We start from the raw sequence: 22,613 nt of genomic DNA on the forward strand, positions 1-22,613 counted from the left end.
CCATGTGTCTTTTATCTGATGTCATCAATTGTGTCTTTTATCTGTTGTCATCAATTGTGTTTTTATTTACTTTGATGCTTCGGGTGTGTCATCAAAAGGACTTTTTGTTAAACGGACTTATTGACTTATGACTTTTTGAAAAATGAGTTTTTAAAAAAGTGTTAGGATTGGCTTATGTGGTGGGAAAAGTCAATAAGTCAATAAATTGTTTTTTATAAAGTGTTTGGTTTAGCTTATTCATATAAATGATTAAGGAGCTTCAAAAAGTCACCATGTTCTATGAAAAGTTATAAGAAGCTTCAAAAAGTCACAATGTTCTAACTTTTCAAAAATGACTTTTCCTCTCTATACAAAAGTCATTTTAAAAAGTCTTTTTGAGTTTGTCAAACACTTTTTCTCCTTATTAACTTTTTATAAAAGTCAATAAGTTATAAGGAGGTGTGAAAAAGCTTAGCCAAACACCCCCCTTATTGTGTTATACGTTATGGCCATCGTGTTATACGTTATGGCCATTGTGTTTTGGTCTGTTGTCCATTGTGTCTTTATCTGTTATCATTGATTGTGTTTTTGATCTACTTTCCATTGTGTTTTACGTCATGTTCATTGTGTAATACGCAGCCGGGTTTTTGAATTTTGTTTTTTGAAAAATATAACAATATGGTACTCATATTAAAGATAAAAAGACGCTCGATTTTATGGTATGATTTTTTTAAAACAAATGATGTATCAAAAGTTACGGATGTTTAAAAATGGGGGGGGGGGGGATAGCATCTGACTTGCATGTGCATATTCTTTTTCCTCTTGTAGACAAAATTACCCTTCCCACTTGATTCCTCCTAGGACACTTGTCACTCTCTAATGGCTTTTTAACTCAACCCACTTTTTTTGTACATTTTAGCACATTCATATGATTTATGATGTTTTAGTTTACGTTTGTGTGAAGTACAATGGTTGTTTGACAATCATGGATTTTAACATCAGTTTCCAATTAGTCGAAACTCGAAAGTAATTTCTTCATTTTTATTTAATTCTGGACAAATTTGACCAAAGGGTGTTTTAAATTTGCTCTTTTAGAAATATTTCAATTTAAACTACAAATATTTAGGTGCTGGAATATATGTTTTCATGGCGATCATCACGACTATAAGAACTATACTTTGTTAGTTGATTAAAGCTAGAGATAGCAGACATACAAGCTTTTGTAGTTTTCATGTGCTGGAATATATGTTTTCATGTGAGTTATGAATCCAACATGTTTTCCTTTTGTATTTTATAATCTTTCAGAACTCTCTACAAGATGATTTGTAAGCCTAATAAAACTGATCTAGCATTCATCATGTTTGAGATTTTGGATGAAATGCAAAGTTATGTTTTTCATTTACCGACCCAAAATTGCAGTTTGATGAAGTAATATTGGTTTTGAATTGATCAAACTCGTTGTGCTTAGTTTTGAAACAAACGGGTCGGATTGAAAATGAACAAATGAAGGTCAAAACACACTTAGACGTTTAAACATGACAACTTGCTCACTGTTTACTCACACTATTGAATGTTGATGCAAATTTTATAAATATTTCTACAAAAATGGTTTCTTTAATTAACAGATGAGAATATGAGATCAATTACTGTTTGGAAACTTTATTTTTGGTCGAAGAGAAAGCAACCTAATTTTTCATTTAAGACTTTGCCCATGATCAACAAACAAGAATAAGGAATAGTTTATTTTAGTATTTTTGATATGTTTTAGTTTGATAATGATTATAAGTAACATGTTGATTTTTGTGATTTGTACCTGGTGTTCGCATTCACATATTGTAGTTACACTTTATGACTGAGATTGACGTTTGAGTTCATGGTTTCTGGCTGAGATTGATTGTTGTATGCTTCAGCAGAAAACTCGCGCAGGCTTACCTCATCTCTAGTACATATTAAAACTCTATAAAAATATATAGACAGTTTAATCCACTCAACCAATTTTATGCAATTTATTTTTGAGTCACATGTAAGTTAACCGGTTTATAAACACCACATTTTAACTAAATCTTCGTTACAATTACACCAACTTAGGCATTAAACTCGTGTAAAAAGTGAGCACTAAAACATATAAAAAAGGTATTCATTTACGTAAAAGAACAAAAACCTGAAGAGTTCACAGTATATAACTTGCTTTAGTTTTGTTGTTTTTTACTTATTTTCCATCTTTCTTTGCAAGAGAAGGATACCATCCGTGCGCGTGTGTGTATATATATGTATTAGAACGACACCAGTATCTATAAATAAATATTTTTAACCATCATTTCAGTTGATAATGGAACATAAATGATCCACAAGAACCTCATGGTTACTTATCTTGGCCCCGAGAGAAGAGATGATGACAATAATGTGAATTCACTCTCATCTCCAACTTCTGTTTCCTGAATTCTTGGATCTGTGAAGTTGTAATCCAAGTTCGATTCAACGTGCATCACTCCTTCTAACACCTTAACCACCGACGACATTGAAGGTCTTCTCTTAAAGTTTGTTTGTAAACACCATGCAGCCACTTTCATCATCTCCACAACTTCTGTATTGTGTTCCTGCAGCATATCTTCATTGTGTCTATCAACCATATCTAGCAAAGTTCCTTGCTCCCAGCATTCCTCAAACATAGAGAGCAAGTACCAACTTTCTTCTGGCAGAGATCTATCAAAAACTTTCCTTCCACATAACATCTCCAAGATTACGACCCCAAAGCTGTATACATCCAACTTTTCAGTGATGATATTTGTGGTCCGCCACTCTGGAGCCATATAGCCACGTGTTCCTTTTATGGTAGTCATCACTTCAGTTTGACTTTTGTCAATGAGCTTAGATAACCCAAAATCAGATACTTTGGCATTGAAATCTTTGTCAAGAAGTATGTTTTGAGGTTTAATATCAAGATGCACAATCTTTTGCCTACATTCTTCATGGAGATATGCTAAACCTCTGGCTATGTCAAGAATAATTTTCTTTATGCATTCCCATTCAAGTATTTGCTCCCGAACTCTATGGTAGATCCACTTATCTAATGACCCATTACTCATGTAGTCATACACAAGAAAACGTTGTGATTTCCATGTACAGAAACCCCTAAGTCTGACCAGGTTCACATGGTGAATGCTGCCAATGGATTCAACCTCGGCTAGGAATGATTTCTTAATGTGTGAAAGACCTTCAAGGCATTTTACAGCAATCTTCGACCCATCTTCAAGACTCCCTTCAAAAACCGATCCATATCCTCCTTCGCCAAGCTTTTTACTAAAACTCTCTGTGGCGGTTTTCAGTTCTTCGTAAGAAAACCGATTCGGGATTCCAGGAAATTGATCTAAATAGTCTTCCTCCATTTCAGCATCCCTTTTGTGCTTGTGGACTTTGTACGTAACAAACCCCGTAGCCACAACAAGCAGAAGCACAAAACTTCCAATAGTAGAGCCTAAAATTGTTGCTAAATGATGTGATCTAACATTCTGTACTTTTATGAAAGCTGAACCATTATAATATGAATCATCAGCCTCCATTGTAAAGATCTCTGAAGCTAAAAAACAGTTTCCAATTGGAGCACCAGAATAATACTGGAAAAAAGCTGCTTTGCATGAGCAATTCTTTAGACATGCTTGTTTGCATCTCTCCACATTCACCTCTTCAATGTTGGCAGGGGTGAAGTACTTGACCTTCTCGAGTGTGATAAAATGTTGATCTTGTGTAGAACTACATGAGAGAGGAGTGATTTCAGAGCAACCCAGTTTGGGTTGGCGATTGTCCACTGGTCTAAAATACTCTGCTATGGGACAGCTACATTGTTGATCAGTTGAGCAAATGGAGTTTCTTCCGCAAACCAAAGGATAGCTACATGAGTCATCAGGAAATTGTGCAGTAAGATCGGTTACCACTTCCCACTTTACAGAAATAGGTTCCCATGCAAATGCCCGTCTGGCATCAGTTTCATATACTGAGCTGCTGATTCTTTATACGGTATGATAATAACATCATCAGGATCATTTGGCTCCGAAGAATGAATGAATAATGACAACTTCCAAGGCAAGAACCTCACATATCTTTTTCCTTTATGTGTATCATTGTCATTTAGATAGCCAGACCTACTGTAATAGGATTGAGGTGGGTTTGATTCAACATAAGCAAACGTGACTTGAACAAAAAACATACCTTCTGACGAATTGGTTTTAGAAACACTAGATCTCAGTTTTTTACCTTGATATAGCAGCTGGCCAAGTAACAAACAGTCTGTTGGGTGATCAAAGGATTGCCAAACTATCAAGTTCTGGACATCGAATAACACCAGATTTCCGGTATCAGTTAGGTTCATTCCAGCAACGGATTTTCCTGCAGTGTTAGCGGTCCAAGCTATGCTTCCATCTATATCCGTTAGGACCAATTCTCCAGCTGCAGTGAAATTCAGTCGCCGACCGGGCTGTTTCTGTTGGCTGACCAAACAACTTCATATTGCTTAGGGAATTCACTGGTGGGAGAAATGAATATGGCAAAGATGTAAGAATCATAATTATGTTCATTGATGAAGCCGCAGACGAATTTAGCTACCTTGGTTTCTGTAAGGAGTATGGGTACGGGTTGGTCAAGGGAGTATTGGGTGGTCCATGTAGTGGAAAGATTTGCTGTAGCGGAAGGATTTGCTGTAGGATTAAATTGAGCAGTGGGTGAGTAGCAAGATAATATTAGAGTTAAAAAATAAGCAAAGAAGAAACTACATATCTTCATGACTGAAGAACCTATGAAGAATGCATGAGTGATCAGCCATTTAGCCTGTTATAAGTCTTCAACAAGTCAAGTACATGGTATAGTTGACTCGTTGCAGCTGCCGTGTTGGACCCAATCACTAGTTGAAGGTTTGGAGCCACAAGTTCCTAATCTCAAAACTGTTAGCCTCTGTAATGAAAATGATATCCATTTATAAATTTAAATCAGTACTAATTATTTAATAAAGTAAATTTATTTCAATTAACATATGGATAAACTTGACCAGGGCCGGCTCAACCATTTTGGTGGCCCAAAGCGTAGTAAAAATCCGAGGCCCTTGTGACTCATTGTTTCTTCAATCTAAAACTAAAAAAAGTTAACAAACCGTCTTCATTTACCCGGCCTTGGGACCGGATTCGTACTTATAATTTCTATTCAACATTATAAACTAGCAAACTATTTTCAATTAGAAACTAGCAAAGCAATTTTAATAAAGAAAAAAACTAGCAATTTCAACTAGAAACTAATTGTTTTTTCCATGTTTTGGAATTCTCAGTCTATTGAACGTGTTCTCTCTTCTGAAACAATTATTCTTGCAGCCACAAACACCCAAGAACCCTGGAATATTTTAAAAATGGAGGCCCTTATAAAATGGAGGCCCAAAGCCCAAGCCTCAAAATACTTGGGCTTCAGCCGGCCCTGAACTTGACTGTGAATGATTTCAGGAAAAACAGAAAGCCAATAATGTGTATTTTTAACATATTTTCATATTTTCCACAAACATGTTAATTTACTAGTTATCTCTAATAAAATAAATTTATTATTACATACAATGATCTTTAACATATTTTCCACAAACATTAAACATTTGCGGCCAAAGTACAGCCTATCCATGACGAATTCTCCAAACTATAACTCAAAATAGTATTGTGCTATATTTTATTGACTGAATATTAAATTAAATAATATATAGAGTAAAATGCCAAAATGATCCCTGAGTTTTGACTACTTTTGCCACTTTAGTTTAAAAATGAAACTTTGTGTATCTAGATACTTGGGGTTACATTTTTATTGCTATTTTCATCCAATTGGCAATCTGGGTTAGAATTTTCTATTAACTTCTTCCTCTTTTTGTCATATTTCTCATTTAATTAAAATATATTATGGCACAAATTAATAATTATACCCTTCATTTAAATGAGGAAAACGACAAAAATGGTAGAAGTTACAGAAAATTCTAACCCAATTTGTCAATTGAACGAAAATGGCAACAAAAATGAAACATCGGGTACCCAAATACAAAAGGTTTCAATTTTGGACTAAAGTGACAAAAATGGTCTAAACTCAAGGATCATTTTGGCATTTTACTCTAATATATATGTGATCTTTCGTGTGTGCATACGTACACACATACTAATACTAGAGGATGTCGGCTCGATGCGGCAAGGGAACATAGACACCAGGGGCGGAATTAGCCCATTAAATCAGGGGTATCCCAATTTTTTTTACCATGCAATCATACAATATTAAAAAAAGACAGCGGCGGCATTAAATAAAGTATAATCGGGAAATCCATCTCCAGCGAACATTCAGGCAATCTCACCGGCATAACCAATAGCGGCGACATGCGTATTAATGACGACATTTTGTTCATTAGCGACGGCCTCACTACCGGCAAACATGTCGCTGCTAATGCCTATAGCGACGATTTTCGAGGCGACTAAAGCTGTGGTTCTTGTAGTGTTTATTGACTTCTTTGTAAACACTAATTCAATTGACATTATTTGTTTATTTGAGTATAAACTCTATTTTTTTCTTATGTTCTTAAAGCTTTTTTCTGTAACTGCATAAACTAAAAATTCTGCATAAACTAGAATAGTAAAAGTATAGAATTCTGCATAAAATTAAACTGCATAACACGTTACCACTTACCAAGTCAGTGATTTCCTTCTAATTTCAGCAGCAAAACCGCAAGGCAGGGCAGAACGGCCGGAACCAGTATTATCACAACAGCTAACAACATGATTGTGGATTTTTTTATCGAACCAGTGGCAGCAGCAAAACAGGAGACCAGTGTGTAAAGGATGACCAGCGACGTTTGGTTTTCTTCTAGATCCTGAGCGACGATGAGAAAGAATGCCGCCATATGTATTTTGTGATTTTTTTTGGGCTAATCTGATCAGCTGGGCTTATCTAATCTGTCACACCCCCAAAATCCACCATGCGGAGTACCACCGCTTGGAGGCGTGACGTGACCAGGATCGAGCCACCAATCATACTGAACAACGTTTTTTTTTTTTTTTTATTTAAGTAATTAAAACCAACCACAATACGATTGATGACCAAAGCTAGTTAACTAAGTTTAGTTTTAAACAGCGGAAGCATAAACGTAAATCCAAAAGCATAAGTCCATAGTTTATAAGTTAAAATTCAAAACGCAAGTTTAATAAGTTCATAAGGATTTAAATATTAAGCACGGAACATAACAGTCCGTATACCACAACGACTCCTTCCTCGTGCAAGCTCCAAGCATTTAGCGACCTGTAAGGCATGTAACAACGAGTCAACAACAAAGTTGAGTGAGTTCACGGTTGGTTGATTAGTTTTAAGTTGTTTCTGAAAAACGTGGTTTGTCTTTCGTTGGCGTAATTGCCGTGGGGGTTACCCCGTAGTTGAAAGAAAGTTTAACCAGTTCATTCTTTATTACCCATACCCTGTCCATGATTAGTGGAGGCTTCCCCATGTGAACTACTAGACCGTATGATATCGACTACTACGCAAGTAAGTTGTGCCCTACATCAGTGTCTATCATCACTGATGGTTTGCCATAGTCCATTAGTACACGCCCGTTCGAACGACACGGTGTGAGGTTTGTTAAACCTAATAGCGCTATTAACTAATGACCCGCTCGCCATTGGCCTCGGCGATTAAGTCGATATAAAATGAGGGACTTATGATAGAGTTTTGTCTAGTAAGTTTAAGATTGTTGTCCTACACAAGGAGGACGAACGTAAGTAGTTCTCCCAAAGAGAATACGCAGGATTAATACTGGCATCCTACCTGAGGGGGATGGCCGTACATATCCTACCTAAGTAAGATATGTAGATTCCGTTTTAATTCTTTAATCCATTCCTAAATCACCGGGAATCCCATGCCTTGGAAAGTGTGTGAACTCACCTCGGTTTGCTCGGTTAGATTCTCAAATATAGCTAACAGTCGAGGTCGGTCAATCACGTCCTAATATAATTACCAGTTAATCATTTAGTGGTTTTCAAATAGAGCACAAAGTTCCTACACGTATCTATCACATAACATGCATTACTTTAACAGTTTATGCCCATATAAAACTCCCCATCTATTCCCGTTCACAAATAAACATACGATATTGCACATAACACTTTTATTGACACATAACATGTTAGATCATTCACAGATAGCATACTCGGCATTTAGACACGCAAATTACTACTTATGTCATTTCAACTTAAATATCCAAAACTGGGCTGTTTTTGAGCATTTTAATAAAATAGTTATCTTATTTCAAAAATTCCCAACTTTTTACAGAAGATGCTAAACGACCCAAATACTATTGTGTAAAAATCTCGGGATCTAATTCATCACCAATATTTTATTAAAAATCATTTTCCGGACTGCACTTAGATTTATTATTTTCTGACTGCAGCCCACGGAATAATTCACTAAAAATTCATTGTAAGTCGGATTGACGAAATTCCAGTGGGACAGTTACTATGACATCAATGTCCATCTACTGTACAGATTTCATAGGCTGATTCGACACGGAACTCAAGTTATGACTGAAAACATATCGCCAATTTTCTACAAAAAATGCAGCTCTAGCTGCTGTTACGGAATGACACTTTAAAAATAGTAAACAAAGTCCAAAAATTATGATTCCAGTGCCATTAGAACCGTATTTCATAATACATAAATCTAGGCTTCAGAAAATGCATTTTTTGTTAAGTTATGGATCTGTTACAGCCAGTTAAAGGCGGCTGGAAATGCAGATCAGCAAGCTGTTTTCAGTCTTTTAACATTATAAAGTGTGTTCGATTGATTCCGTTAACATGTTTAGCGATCACAACAATACTTACAGCAGATTATCACTTATATATTACAGATTTATCATGCAATATCATATTTCATTCATCATTTTAACACTACTTCAACATATGTTAGATGATGAGATTTGTTTATGTTCATTAGAGTTCTACCTTTTCGATCTTTAAACCTCATTAACCACTCAACAATCATGTAAAATGCAAGGATCTAAGTGCTTACCACTAGCACAAGGCTAGGAGAGTTCGAGTGTAGAAAAGTGGTGGATAAAAGAAAACGAGAGCGGTCCTTTAACTTGCGAGTGCACCAAGCTTCGTTGTTCACCTTCTTGCACCTTTGTATGGATGGAAAATGGCTATAAAGTGGCTTGATGGTGGGTGTATAGTGGTGATGGGTGGCTGCCGAACTCAACAAGAGAGGGAGAGAGAGATGCAAAATTTTTGTGTTGGTGATTATGTGAATGTGAGGAGTCTAATGGTTTTATTTATAAACCATCCAATCTAATTAACCACTAGATAATATGTTATCTAGATATAAGACATAAGCAAATAAAATAATCATAAGTGTAAGAGTGTGTCCCCTATGGGACCGATTCGGTTGAAGGGGGGAGGGGGGTAATTGGTTTGATTTGAACGATTTAGTTAAGCACTAGTTAGTTTAGTTGGGTGATTTATTTAGTTACTAGTGTGTTATGTATTATAGCGGGTGTTAGGGTATTCGGGGACCCTAACTAGCTCAGAAAAGGAAAAACAATGTCAATGACAATATTTTATGTTCCGGGTAAAGTCCGGTTGTTCGGTTTGATACTGTTCCGTTAAAGTGCTTAATTAATCCGTAAAGTGTCTTTTATGTATATTTTTGTAACACTTTTAATTTCTAACACTTAGGAAATTATAACGGACTATTTAATGACTTTTCTGCATACTACTAGTATGTTAACAAGCACATGTAAGCATAACACATATATCAGAAAGCAGTTAAGTAATTCCACACAGTCGCCAAGCACTTTAATTATCAATAATAAATTGTACGGAATACATGGAATTTTGAGGGTTGTCACATAATCAATTGGGTCATTGTTTCAATTAGGCTCCCTTATTTTATAAGTTTTGGTTGGTTAGGGATATCCTTGTATTATTTTAGGGTATCCTTTGTATAAAATCGAAAAAAATACACTAAGCATACGGCTCACATAATACTGGTTCCGGCCTTGGTAGACCCTGATAGACACCAATAATCACGTAACATGTTAACGTTTTCTTACAAATTAAAAAGAAAACTATAACAATATCATACTCAAAGAGTATAAAATGTCTGTTTTTATGGTGTAATTTTTTTTAACAAATATTAACTATGAAAAAAGTATTACCATTTAAAAACCGTATGTGAAGGTTGGTTTACCGTTTAAGAATTGTACTTATTCTAATGCCATTGTTGCATCGTAGTTAAAAATGAAAATATTTCATAATTGCAGGAGGAATCAGGATTTTTTTTTGAACGACAACAACTCTATATATGTATATGTATATGGCCAGCAAGAAACTAGAGAACAAACAAGGAGAGAAACAAAGCAAAAAGGAGAAGAACAAAACAAACGGCGGACTTATAACATGTCCATTACATCGAAGTTTATCCAATTCTCCTAGCTAGGATTTTGGACATTTGCCCTATTACACACCCATAGAAAGGCGTCTTCCTTGATTAACTTCGTTGTCTTTCGAACCGGTACAAAGGAATCTTCAAAAACTTTGGTGTTCCGAGCTTCCCATATCCTCCAGATAGTTGCCGAAGCAATGGTGTATACGAGTCTCTTCCAAATCTTACTTCCTGGGCAATCGGAGAGAGCTTTCATGATATCCAGCAAGGATGAAGCGGTCGTTGGGGGTTTAAGTCTTATCCAAACGAAAATGCTCCACCATATACTCCTCGCCCAAAGGCAGTTTGCAAAAATATGATTTACATCTGTAACACTCATCTTAAATCTCTATTATTCTAATGTTAAAATACGGGCCTTTTTAAAACAGAATGCATACTTACCAAAACTTAATTAACAAGTTAAGATAAACATTGTTTAGGCGGTTTAACATAACCAACCTTCTAGTTTAAAACATTCACTACTAATAAAGTTTTCAAAAAAAAAAACATAGTCTAGCTAGAATAGATTAGCGCGGAAGTCTTCAAAAATAGTGTTCGATTCTTTTTCACGCTTGATCGGCATCCGTAGCTAACGAACATCACCTAAGGTCAAAACCACATAAGTAATTAGTTTTGAAAATAATAACCGAGCCTTGACAAGCCCTAATGACAAAAACATAACAAAAATAATAAAATTCTGGTTTCAATTCTGTCGCGCCACGCGCCAGAACCAGTCAACATCTTCGCGTGCCGCGGGAGGCCCCGCGTGTCGTGTCGCGCCGGATCCTTGTGCCCCCGTCGCGTGGCGCGGGGGATTGCATTTTCTAGCAGGTCTACTCGCATAAATTTTCAGTTTAAAAACAGTTGGCCTTTATTTTGGCTCTTAATCTGTTCGACCCGTTTGTCTACAAGTTCAACAACTTGTTTTATTGTCATCTTATGTCTACGACCGATTTACCCAATCCCGGTTTACCCACTATAGCGTTTTGCTCCCTTCCAGAGGGACACTTAGGCAGTAATCTCTGTGCTTGTGTTCAAGGATTTAAACATGCTTTTCTAAATCATTTAACAAATAAAAATTCCGAGTTTTAATCCCTCTACAAGGGTTCATGTTTTTTGCAACTAGTTAGCGTGTCCGCTTCACGGCTTACGCTTTGTTTATGACCAATCAACAAGCGATGGTCATTGACTTCGACGTTTACTACTCAACCCGTTTTGACCCGTTTGGTTGTCGAATGGAGTCCACCATTTCGAGACATTCCAAACTCTATTTCTAACACATGTTTTGACCCTTTTTATTTGTCTAAGGCACTTCGTCACTTCCGCGACTTAACGGGTTTTCCTCTTTGGCTAATTCCAATACACATAACTAGAAATAAATAAATAAACATAAGGTACGAAACCATAGGTCGCGTACTTACATAACTCGTCAATGTTGGTTTCTCACCATAATTACCCATTCCCGGGCTTGTCAACCTTAGCGTATCACTTCCATTCCATGGTTTATGCTTTATAACCCAAATTTAACGAATGATGTTTAAGTTGTTTCAAACACTTAACAATTCGACCATTATTTAAACCGTTGGGTTTGTCGAGTGAGTTGCATCACTTCATTGACATTCCAACACGGCTATTTTAAACAATGATATTAACAACATACTTATTTAACTAGTTTGACCCGTTTGGTTGTCGAGTGAATTACACCACTTCATTGACATACCAAACGCCGTCATTTTCGCCATATCAATATTAAACATATATACAACTAGGTTTATCTATATAAATGTAACGAGACAACAAGTCACGTACCATTAAAGCGCACCCTTCAAACGCGTATCTTCTCCGGCTTGTCCACTCGACGATCCGGATTCCTCGCCTAAAGAGTTCAATTCACATTCAATTTAGAACTCTTTTCATAGTTATTACCGCATAATTTGCTAAAATAATCAAATATGCGTTTTCATCTGATTCTTAACATATTAACCCTCACTTAGGCATTTTAACGAACACCTAGCGGGTCTGATTTTTATCTAACTAGAATCAAGTCCACAACTTGTTATTTTCGCCTATTAATTCACACAATTTGGTTTCATCATGTCAAGCATGCATTCAAATGTTAAATTCATCATATAGATACCAAGTAATATCACTTGTGATAGTGATAATTCTAGTATTCAACCTATTTTGCAAAACCCACTTATTCTATGAATGGGTTCTTATAAATTTCATAATTTTTGACATGATTTCTGCAATTATCAACTAGTATTTGTTCTTAAACTTATTTTCATTACAAGTTTCATCTATACATCATATAACCAAGCTCAATTTCGATTTTTCATAGTTTGTCTAGAACTTGAATTGAATCAAAAACACTAAAATTTACATACCTTATGATCCCTTCAACGAGGTGATCACTAATCTACATTCAGATTTCGATTTGGACTTGATTGGAGCCTTCAATTGTGAGTTTTTGTAAGAGCTAGGGTTTGAAGGGGAGTTCCCTGGTCGCCCCTTTTGCTCTGATCGAACCAGACACTCCAAAGTGTGTGTTTGGTGTGATATTTTGTAAATAAACATGCAAGTTTCATGTTTGGCAAGTTTAGTCTCTCTACTACACACAAGATATCTTTTCTTTTCTTTTTTTTAAAGAACAAATATTTTAACCATATTTGTTCTACTACATCGAGACACTAACTAACTAGGTTATTCATTCCTAGTTATTTTATCTTGACTATTACCGCTATTTTATTTAAAATATGATATTTAAAATTTCGGGGTGTTACAACATCTTCGTCTTCCATACCACATCGGGGACAGCGAACGTTGGGCAAAACCACACCTCGCGAGGCCAAACCAATTCTGGATGCCACCTTGCCTAGTCTTGCTCTCCAAAGCAGCATGTTGCACTTGGGTGGGCCCAAGAATTCCACCAGAACTTTGTGCTATCCTCATTCGGAGCTATCCCTGCTGCCACGATTTCCAGCCGAACACCCTTAACAGAGAATTTTTCTCCATACCTATTCTCCCAGCCCCATTCATCCTTACTGTTTTTTAAACTGTGATCATGGAGCCTTCGCATAAACTGACCCATATGTTCCAATTCGATTCTTGATGCTGGTTCTTTGATCCAATCCCAACCCCACTGAACAGTCAGGCGATAACCAACCACATGAGACGCAATCGTGCCATTTTTATCTTTCGCCAGTCGGAACAAATCTGGGTAGATCTCCTTAACCGGTTGTTGTTCCAGCCATATGTCTTTCTAAAAGCGCGTGTTTTCCCCATCACCCACTTTTACCCTTAGTTTATCTTGGATATTCACCCCATGTTTTAGGAGTACGGCATCCATGGCCCCAATATCCTTCCACATTCCTGGAACAGTCTTTTTGAAAGGAATCAGCTTATTTTCGTTGTTTGTTTTATGAATGGCGTAAACCATCTTGGCCCACAATTGTTTTGGACCGTCTTTATATCTCCACCACCATTTGGATAACATTGCAATATTGAACTCTTTTATGCCTCCTATCCCGATGCCTCCCATACTTTTCGGTCTTGTTAGCATAGCCCATTTAACCCATCGCATTTTATGAGTCAAACCATTTTTCACCCATATAAAGTCTCTCCTAATCTTTTCTAGCTTTTTTAGAATCGCCTTCGGGGATGAGAATAGCGATAAATAATAAGCGGGTAGGCTTCCCAAAACCACCTTTGCCAAAGTTGCTCTTCCAGCGAAGGGTAAGTGATTTGCCTTCCATTTAGTAAGTTTTTTGTTAAGCCTATCCACCACCGGTTGCCAATATCGTGTCCTCTTCATATTGACACATATGGGAATTCCAAGGTAGGTAAAAGGGAAGGTACCAGCTTCACACTTCAAAACCCGAGCCAACCGGTTTATCTCACCATCATCCACACCCACCCCATATAGTTGGCATTTTCGATGGTTAATTTTGAGGCCCATAACAAGATTTATCCATCTAAGTAAGCGACTAAGACTCGTAGCGTTATGCTCCGTCCATTCCCCTATAAAGAGGACATCATCCGTGTAGCATAAGTGGGACAACATTGGTCCTTTATTGGGTAGCTGTATGCCGTGGAATAAACCCAAGTCGACCACCCTCTTCATAAACATGTTGAGAACTTCCATGGCAATGATGAAAAGGAAGGAGGAGATGGGGTCCCCTTGTCGAAGCCCTCTTTTGTATCCAAATTCACTCGATGGAGACCCGTTTATAAGGACCGATCCTCTACCAGAAGAGAGACACCCTTTAATCCAGTGGATCCAATTTTCTGGAAATAACATGTATTCCATAACTTGGAAAAGGCATTTCCAATTTAAGGAATCACACGCTTTTTCAAAAATGATTTTGAAGATCATTAGTTTTGATTTGTTTTTTTTTTCACCCATGACACAATTTCACCTACAATGAGCGGACCATCAAGGATGTTTCACCTACAATGAGCGGAGGAATCAGGATTATTTCAAGATTTAACATTTTCAATAATCTAACCATATCCTCTGCCCTTTCCACCAATCCTCTGTAACCACTCCTCTGCTGCACACGACAACGAGGGTGTTCTAGCATTACTTCTTTTAAGGTTAATTGTTACCTTATTTTGAATAACTTTTGTGGGTTTCAAAAAAAATTATTCAAACGCTGATAAATATATGTGCGTCGCAACGGCATATTCTTAAAATTTGATATAACGTCCTGTCTTGAAACTTAGTGAAGAGGTATGGTCCCAATTCCCTGCCTACATGGCAGGGACCACACCACTTTTCGATCATACATGGCGCTAGGGGTGAGCAAATTAACCACCATAACCGATAACCGAACCATAACCAACATAACCGAACCGCTAATAACCGATAACCAATATAACCAATGGTTATGGCTATGAAACTTTGTATAACCGCTCAATCGGTTATGCTTATGGTTATGAAGCTTTGGTTAACCGATATAACCGAAACCGAACCGAACTTGTAATGTTAACTTTATATAATGGATTTGTATTTTACAAAACCATATAGAGGGTTTTTACTAAGATAAAAGTATGTTAGTAACAAAATGATCTTGATGTAGATGCCATTTATTTTGATAAAGAACTAAGGTGTAATGGCCATAATTTTTTTTTTGTTTGAGAATTACCTTATTAAAAAGAACCCCAAATCGGTAGTTTAACCAAAAAGTTTAGTCTCCCTTATCTTATAAAATAGGCTCAAGCTAAGTTCAAATCATGCACAACCCTATCTATTTCAAACCTTGCTTGGTTACTTAACCGAAATTAACCAAAATCGAACCATAACCGACTTCATAACCGAATAACCATAACCGAAGTTTGGTTATGGTTATGGTTACCAAAACTCCATAACCGAACTAGCGGTTATGGTTATGGTTAATAGTAAAAACCGAACCAAACCGACCCATGCACACCCCTACATGGCACCTACACCAGCAAAGCAATCCAGAAGCTTCTAGAAAGTTCTGGAAGACGTCAAGGTGGCACCAAAGATGCTCCATCCGACAAAAAGGACAACACGTGTCACCAGTTGCAGAACGCCACATAGGCCTGTGGCAAATCAGGGGGCAGACCTGACAACGTCAGTACAACGTTTCCAACATGGACAAACGTAAGCGCGCCACGTGTACCACTACACCGGCTATAGCAGAGGAGACCAAGAGGATATTCCCCTTGGTCGGACAGCTGGCGCGCAACAACAGCTGGCACAGCCGCTCCTCCCTCCTTCACCCTCCGGCTATAAATAAGACCCTTCATCATTCAGGTTGATCATCTTGGCTCTCTATACTCACACACTCAACACACACTGTTTATTCTTCCTCAGAACAGTACTTATTCTCACGCCGGAGCCTGGTTAAGAGGAAAACCCCCATATTCCTCTCTTAACGAGACTAACGGTGTTGCTGTTTTGCAGGATCCAGGTTATTTCCACGAGTAAGATAAGAGATTAAACCCACAGAAGAAACTACCCTGCAGATTAACCTTGGTGTTATTCTGTGTTTCATCAGTTAGAAAGAAGAAAATAAAATATGCTAAAAGTAATTATAATAACAATAAAAAGTTTAAAGTTAAAAAACAACTAGGACTTAGACCCGCGCGCGTTGCCGCGCGGGTACATTGCAAACATTGAATGAATTAGTCCAAACGTTGTGTCATGTATTAACCATATGAGAATGTGCGTTTTGACGTATCCAATTTAACCCAATAGCATTGCAGTTGAATCAAAATGTAAAGCAATTAAATTTATATTGTACAATCATAGTGCCTTTATATGTACGACCTAACTCATACATAAGAAACATAAAAAAAACATAATCGAGGGTTGAAATTTTACCCCAAGCTCGTTGCGCCGGTTGAATTTCTCTGCACTTTTAGGACTACCCGAAGGAAAAACTATGGCTTCCTGGTATGCCGAGCAGATGGCATCTATAAACCTCGTTTATACACAACTTAGCGCACAACAAGCTTTGCTCCAAGCATAAGCTAACCAGTCGGCATTCGTTACCCCACCGCAACGGTCTCTGAGTACACACACGACTCAGCAGATCAACGCGTGGAATTTACGCCCGGAGAAAGGACCTATGCCAAACATCAGAAAGCCAAGCGCGCACGACACGCGCGACACTTATGGCGAAACAGAAAGCAATTATGTCCAAAACCCGCAAAGAAGGCGAATTCAAAGCCGTTTGGGCGCGCGCAACATGAACACTGAATGGGATGATGAAGAAGACGACCTAACATACAAATGGGAGAGCACAGTATTCAGCAGACTACACCCAGAACATGAATCGTACAAACCAGCCAAGCGCGCAGGGTACAACCCAAAAGCAGAGTATGACTACACTCTGAGCTATCGTCCAGACGACATGGCTGAAAATTCAAAATTCATTAAGGAAATCGCCACGGCCACTATAGACAAAACAAAATTGCCGCACAACGTGGGCAAATACAACGGTTCGACAGACCCCGATGATCACCTTCAGGTCTTTAATGGCGCAGGAGCAACAGGTGGGTTGAATTTACCAACTTGGTGTCATCTTTTCGCGCAAACATTCGTCGGCGCAGCGCGCATTTGGTTTGATAGCCTACCAGCAGGAAGGATTAAATCATGGGTCGATTTTCGAGAGAAATTCCTTGCACACTTCTCTCAACAACGAAGACACACCAGAGACCCGGCCGATTGTTTGAACATATGGCGTAAAGACCACGAAAGTGTGGAAGATTTCATCACAAGATATAACAAAGAATGTCTGGAAATTGGAGACGTAGGCAAAAAAAATGATGCGCGCACATTTCATGAAAGCAGTCAAGTGCGACGATCTAATCAAGCACGTAAAGGGAAGAGACGGAGGACCCAAAGATTGGGAAACCTTCATTAAAGCAGCCAAGACCATTGCGCAAACAGACAAATAGTTGACCGGTGATGATCACCGTCAGCGCGGATATAACCATGGTGACCGACACAACAAAAAGGGCAGAAGCCAACCATGGAGGGCGTCCGGTCACAGAGAAAGAAGCCCAGCAAGGGAGGATGCGCGCGACACAATCAATCAGATAGCCCACCGGAAAGAGGTAAAAAGAGAAAACAGGGAGAAACATTGGACGCCACTAACAAAGACTCCCCCCGAAGTCTTGGCCACTGAGAATCACCAGTTCAAACCACCCCTACAAATGCGAAACAAGAGGGGTCAAGATCCCAATCTCTTCTGTGAATTTCACAAAGACACGGGCCACTTAACTGACGACTGTTTCAGTCTAAAGCAAGAAATCGAAAGGGCCTTGAGAGATGGAAAGCTCACTCATCTGGTAAAGGGCGGAAAGCGCGACTACCGCCAAATTCAAAGAAGAAAGGAAGGGCCAGATAACAAAAAACTCCGGAAGTTAGAAACCCACATGATTCAGGGAGGTCAACGAAGGCTAAGGAAAAACTACAAGAAGCGCACACAAGACGACTCGTGGCGCGAAAGGCAAGTTATTTTTCCTATTGTAAGAGGAGGCCCGAGAGAAAGAAGACCGATAGTCATCTCAGGAGTGATCGGTCATTATCAAACAGACTACATTTTCATTGATCCAGGAAGCACCGCGGATATCATATATGAACAATGCTTCAATCAATTTGATCAGGAGGACAAGGCGCGCTTAGAACCAGTTGATTACCCACTCACTGGTTTCTGCAACGAAGCCGTCTTTCCCCTGGGATAGATATCGTTCCCGGTGTTACTCTCAGACGGAAGAAATTCAAGAATAGAAGATGTCACATTTATGGTGTTACCCGCACATTCAAGACACGATATTCTCCTGGGAAGAGAATCCCGGGGAGACTTCGGCATGATTTGCTCCGGTCCACACTCATCTGTGGGATTCCCAACAGAAACCGGAGTAGCAATAATATACGCAAGCAAGGAAGTCCTAGCAACAGATGAGCTCAGACCAGCAAAGGAGAGTAAATCAGCGCCACGCGCGGAAGCAGAAAAATGGGTATTGAACAGTGCATACCCAGAACAGACAGTTACCCTAGGACCTGCAATGTCCGACCTAACGCGCGCGGCGCTAAAGAAGCTGTTGTTCCAAAACATGGATGTTTTCGCCTGGACGCCAGCTGACATGGTAGGTGCTCCACGACACATAGTCGAACATCAATTAAACGTCTCAGAAGAAGCAAAGCCGGTGTTGCACGCCAAGCGACACTTGGGAGACATAAAACATGACGCTATGAAAGAGCAGGTGATGGAGTTATTAAATGCGGGAATCATCAGAGAAGTCAGATACCAGACATGGGTGGCGAGCCCGGTAATGGTGCAAAAGCCAAATGGTAGTTGGAGAATGTGTGTAGATTACAAGGATCTGAACAAGGCATGTCCGCGTGACTGATACGCCTTACCAGACATCGATGAAAAAATTGACTCGCTTGCAACATTCAGGTGGAAGTGCTTCCTTGACTACTACAAGGGGTATCACCAAGTTCAAATGGCCGTTCAAGATGAAGATAAAACCGCATTCCGCACACTGACAGGGCTATACTGCTACACCAAAATGCCTTTCGGCTTAAAGAATGCAGGGGCTACCTACCAAAGACTGATGAATGAAACGTTCAAAGACGCCATCGGCAACTATATCGAAGTATACATGGACGACTTGGTAATTATGAGCAAAGAAGAAAGTATGATGCTAGTGAATATTCAGAAGACATTTGACATGCTGCGCAATGTAAGTATCAAGCTGAACCCAGCGAAATGCTCCTTCGGCATGGAAGAAGGCAAATTCCTGGGCTTCATTATCACGAAGGATGGTTTCAAAGTAAATCCCAAAAAAGTTCAAGCAATCGAAAGAATGCCTTCCCCATCAACCATCAAAGAGATGCAAAAATTGGCAGCACTAAATCGTTTCCTGGCCAATCATGCAGCTAAGTCTTTCCCGTTCATCAAAACACTGCGAAATTGCATGAAGAAAAGCCAGTTTCAGTGGACTCCGGAAGCCGAGAGCTCGTTCCGCGAGATGAAAGATTGCCTCATCAAACTGCCAACGTTAACCGCACCAATCAAGGGAGAACCTTTGGTACTATATCTGTCAGCTTCTGATAGGGCAGTAGGGGCAGTGTTACTTGTTGATCGTCAAGGTGTCCAAACACCAGTTTACTACGTGTCCCTAACCTTGACCGACCCAGAAACTCGGTACGCCATCATGGAGAAACTAGTACTCGCATTGATCCATGCATCAAGACGGCTGCGAAGGTACTTTGCTAATCACGTCATCCATGTGTTAACAAACTACAACATTGGCAACATCCTCGCAAGACCAGAAATTTCAGGAAGATTAGCAAAATGGGCAATAGAGCTTGGAGGCCACAATGTGGTCTTCAGGCCAAGACCAGCTATCAAGGGCCAAGTGCTAGCAGACTTCATGACAGAAATACCTGACGACAAAGATCGAGAATGTAAGGCAATGGAAAAAGCCGAGAAACAGCAAGTAGAAGAACTGTGGCTGCTATACACAGACGGCGCGTCTAACGAAGATGGCGCAGGTGCAGGGCTTCGAGTGGTGAGCCCTGACAAGCATGAATTCACCTACGCCATACGTTTAGATTTCAAGAGTACGAACAATGAAGCCGAATATGAAGCTTTTCTTGTTGGCTTAAGATTGGCAATCAAAATGGGGGTTAACGCACGTAGACTCCATGCTAGTGGCAGGGCAAATCAATGGGCAATACGAAGCCAAGGGAGATGTAATGACACTGTACTTGAGTCAAGCGAAGACATTGCTACAAACCTTCTATTCCTACAAGGTGCGCCACATCAACAGAAGCGAGAATAAACCAGCAGACGCGCTGAGTAAACTCGCATCTACAAGTTTTCAACACCTAGCAAAGGATGTGCACATAGAAGTTTTGAGCAACCCATCAGTGCCACTAAGGGAAGTAAGCGTCGTTCAAGTAGGAACAACGTCATGGATGACTCCCATAATCGCATACCTTCAATCCGGGATACTCCCGGAGAACAAAGCTGAAGCGAGAAAAATCCAGTACAAGGCTGAACATTATCAGATGGGAGATGGAATTTTGTACTGAAAGTCATACCTAGGGCCGTTGTTGAGATGCGTTGACCCCGAAGACGCAAATTATCTGATCAGAGAAATACATGAAGAATCTATGGTATACATGCCGGGCCGAGAATGGTGGTGGCAAAAGTGATGAACGCCGGGTCTACTGGCCCGGGATGCATTTAGACGCGGTAAAAGAGTTGAGGAAATGCAGTGGATGCCAAAGACATGCTCCCAAGACGATGCGCCCCAAAAATGAATTGGTACCAGTCACAACTGCATGGCCTTTTCAACAGTGGGGAACCGATATGGTCGGCCCCTTCCCAGAAGCTCCAGGTGCTGTCAAATTTATAATAGTCGCAGTCGACTATTTCACAAAATGGGTAGAGGCAAAGGCACTTGCATCAACCACCTCCACTGTCGTCAAAAGATTCATATGGGAACAAATCATATGCCGTTTCGGATTACCACTCAGAATCATCACCGACAACGGAACGAACTTCGCCGCAGACGATCTTCAACAATGGTTCAAAGAATTGCACATTGAGCACACCTTCTCCTCGGTCGCGCACCCGCAGGGGAACGGTCAAGTGGAAGCAGTTAACAAAAGCATTGTTGACGGTATCAAGGCAAGATTGGGAGAAAAAAGAAGAGGCTGGGTTGACGAACTACCCAGCATATTATGGGCCCACAGAACAATGCCGAAGACAAGCAACGGAGAAACACCATTTAGCTTAGTGTACGGGTCTGAGGCAGTGATACTGGCAGAGATAGGATTGCCGTCACCACGAATGATCTCCATGAACCTGATCAACAATGAAGAAGAAAGGAGGATCGATCTAGACCTCCTAGAAGAAAGGAGAGAGATGGCGGCAATCAACGAAGCAAAGTACAAAATGAAGCTGGAGAAGTATTATAACTCCAAAGTCCGAGTCTGCACCTTCAATCCAGGAGATTACGTCCTAAGGGACAATGAAGGTTCCAAGGCCGAAAAGCCCGGAAAATTGGCTCCCAAATGGGAAGGCCCATATGTTATAGACGCAGTGCTCGGAAAAGGTGCCTACAAGCTGCGCACCATCGACAACAAGGAGGTTCCACGAACCTGGAACGCTCAACAGCTGAGAAGATGTTATATGTAAAAGAGTCATGTAATTGCAATGGCTGAATCGCCAACACATTTATCGTAATACAAGAAGTGTTTGGCTATCTTTATATTATGCAAATTTCCTGTTATAACTGCATATATTACTTTGGGCGTACACGAAAACACCAATGGCTCGACCATAGGAAACGTTGTAGACCTCCAAGGCTCATCACAACCAAGTGCACAGTCGGGTCAGAAACACAACCAAAGCCTACAAAACGCCAAAACAAAACTTCGTGCCCACACAAACACGAAAACATCGATAGCAAGGTAAATAAACATTGTAAGGCTCCCAATGCTGAGCACAGCTGAGCCCACACAATACCCTGCAACTCGATCACTTCGTAGTCACAAGCCAACTCGCGCACAAATACGACAGAACAAACGTTGTAATTAACACAACACAACCTGTCAGCGCCATCATTCATTCGTGACACCTAATCAAAGTAATTTTACATGCACATATCAT

General features: G+C 39.5%; 1 protein-coding gene and 1 long non-coding RNA gene across 2 annotated transcripts; both read right to left on the reverse strand.

Moving 5' to 3' along the window:
- Positions 1-2,210: 2,210 nt before the first annotated feature.
- On the reverse strand, positions 2,211-4,825 carry LOC110900715 (G-type lectin S-receptor-like serine/threonine-protein kinase SD2-5). The gene is made up of 3 exons (XM_035981582.1): positions 4,579-4,825; positions 4,231-4,498; positions 2,211-4,121 (listed from the first exon to the last, which is right to left on the reverse strand). Exon 3 carries the CDS (start codon positions 3,537-3,539, stop codon positions 2,346-2,348), a length of 1,194 nt encoding a protein of 397 aa, XP_035837475.1. The 5' UTR covers positions 3,540-4,121; positions 4,231-4,498; positions 4,579-4,825; the 3' UTR covers positions 2,211-2,345.
- A 5,998-nt stretch (positions 4,826-10,823) lies between these two features.
- On the reverse strand, positions 10,824-12,988 carry LOC110902575. Its single transcript, XR_002571225.1, has 3 exons — positions 12,834-12,988; positions 12,256-12,322; positions 10,824-11,049 (listed from the first exon to the last, which is right to left on the reverse strand). It is a non-coding gene; the product is annotated as an uncharacterized LOC110902575 (long non-coding RNA).
- Positions 12,989-22,613: the final 9,625 nt, after the last annotated feature.

This window comes from Helianthus annuus, chromosome 13 (genome assembly GCF_002127325.2).
Source record: "Helianthus annuus cultivar XRQ/B chromosome 13, HanXRQr2.0-SUNRISE, whole genome shotgun sequence".
NCBI classification, from domain to species: domain Eukaryota; kingdom Viridiplantae; phylum Streptophyta; class Magnoliopsida; order Asterales; family Asteraceae; genus Helianthus; species Helianthus annuus.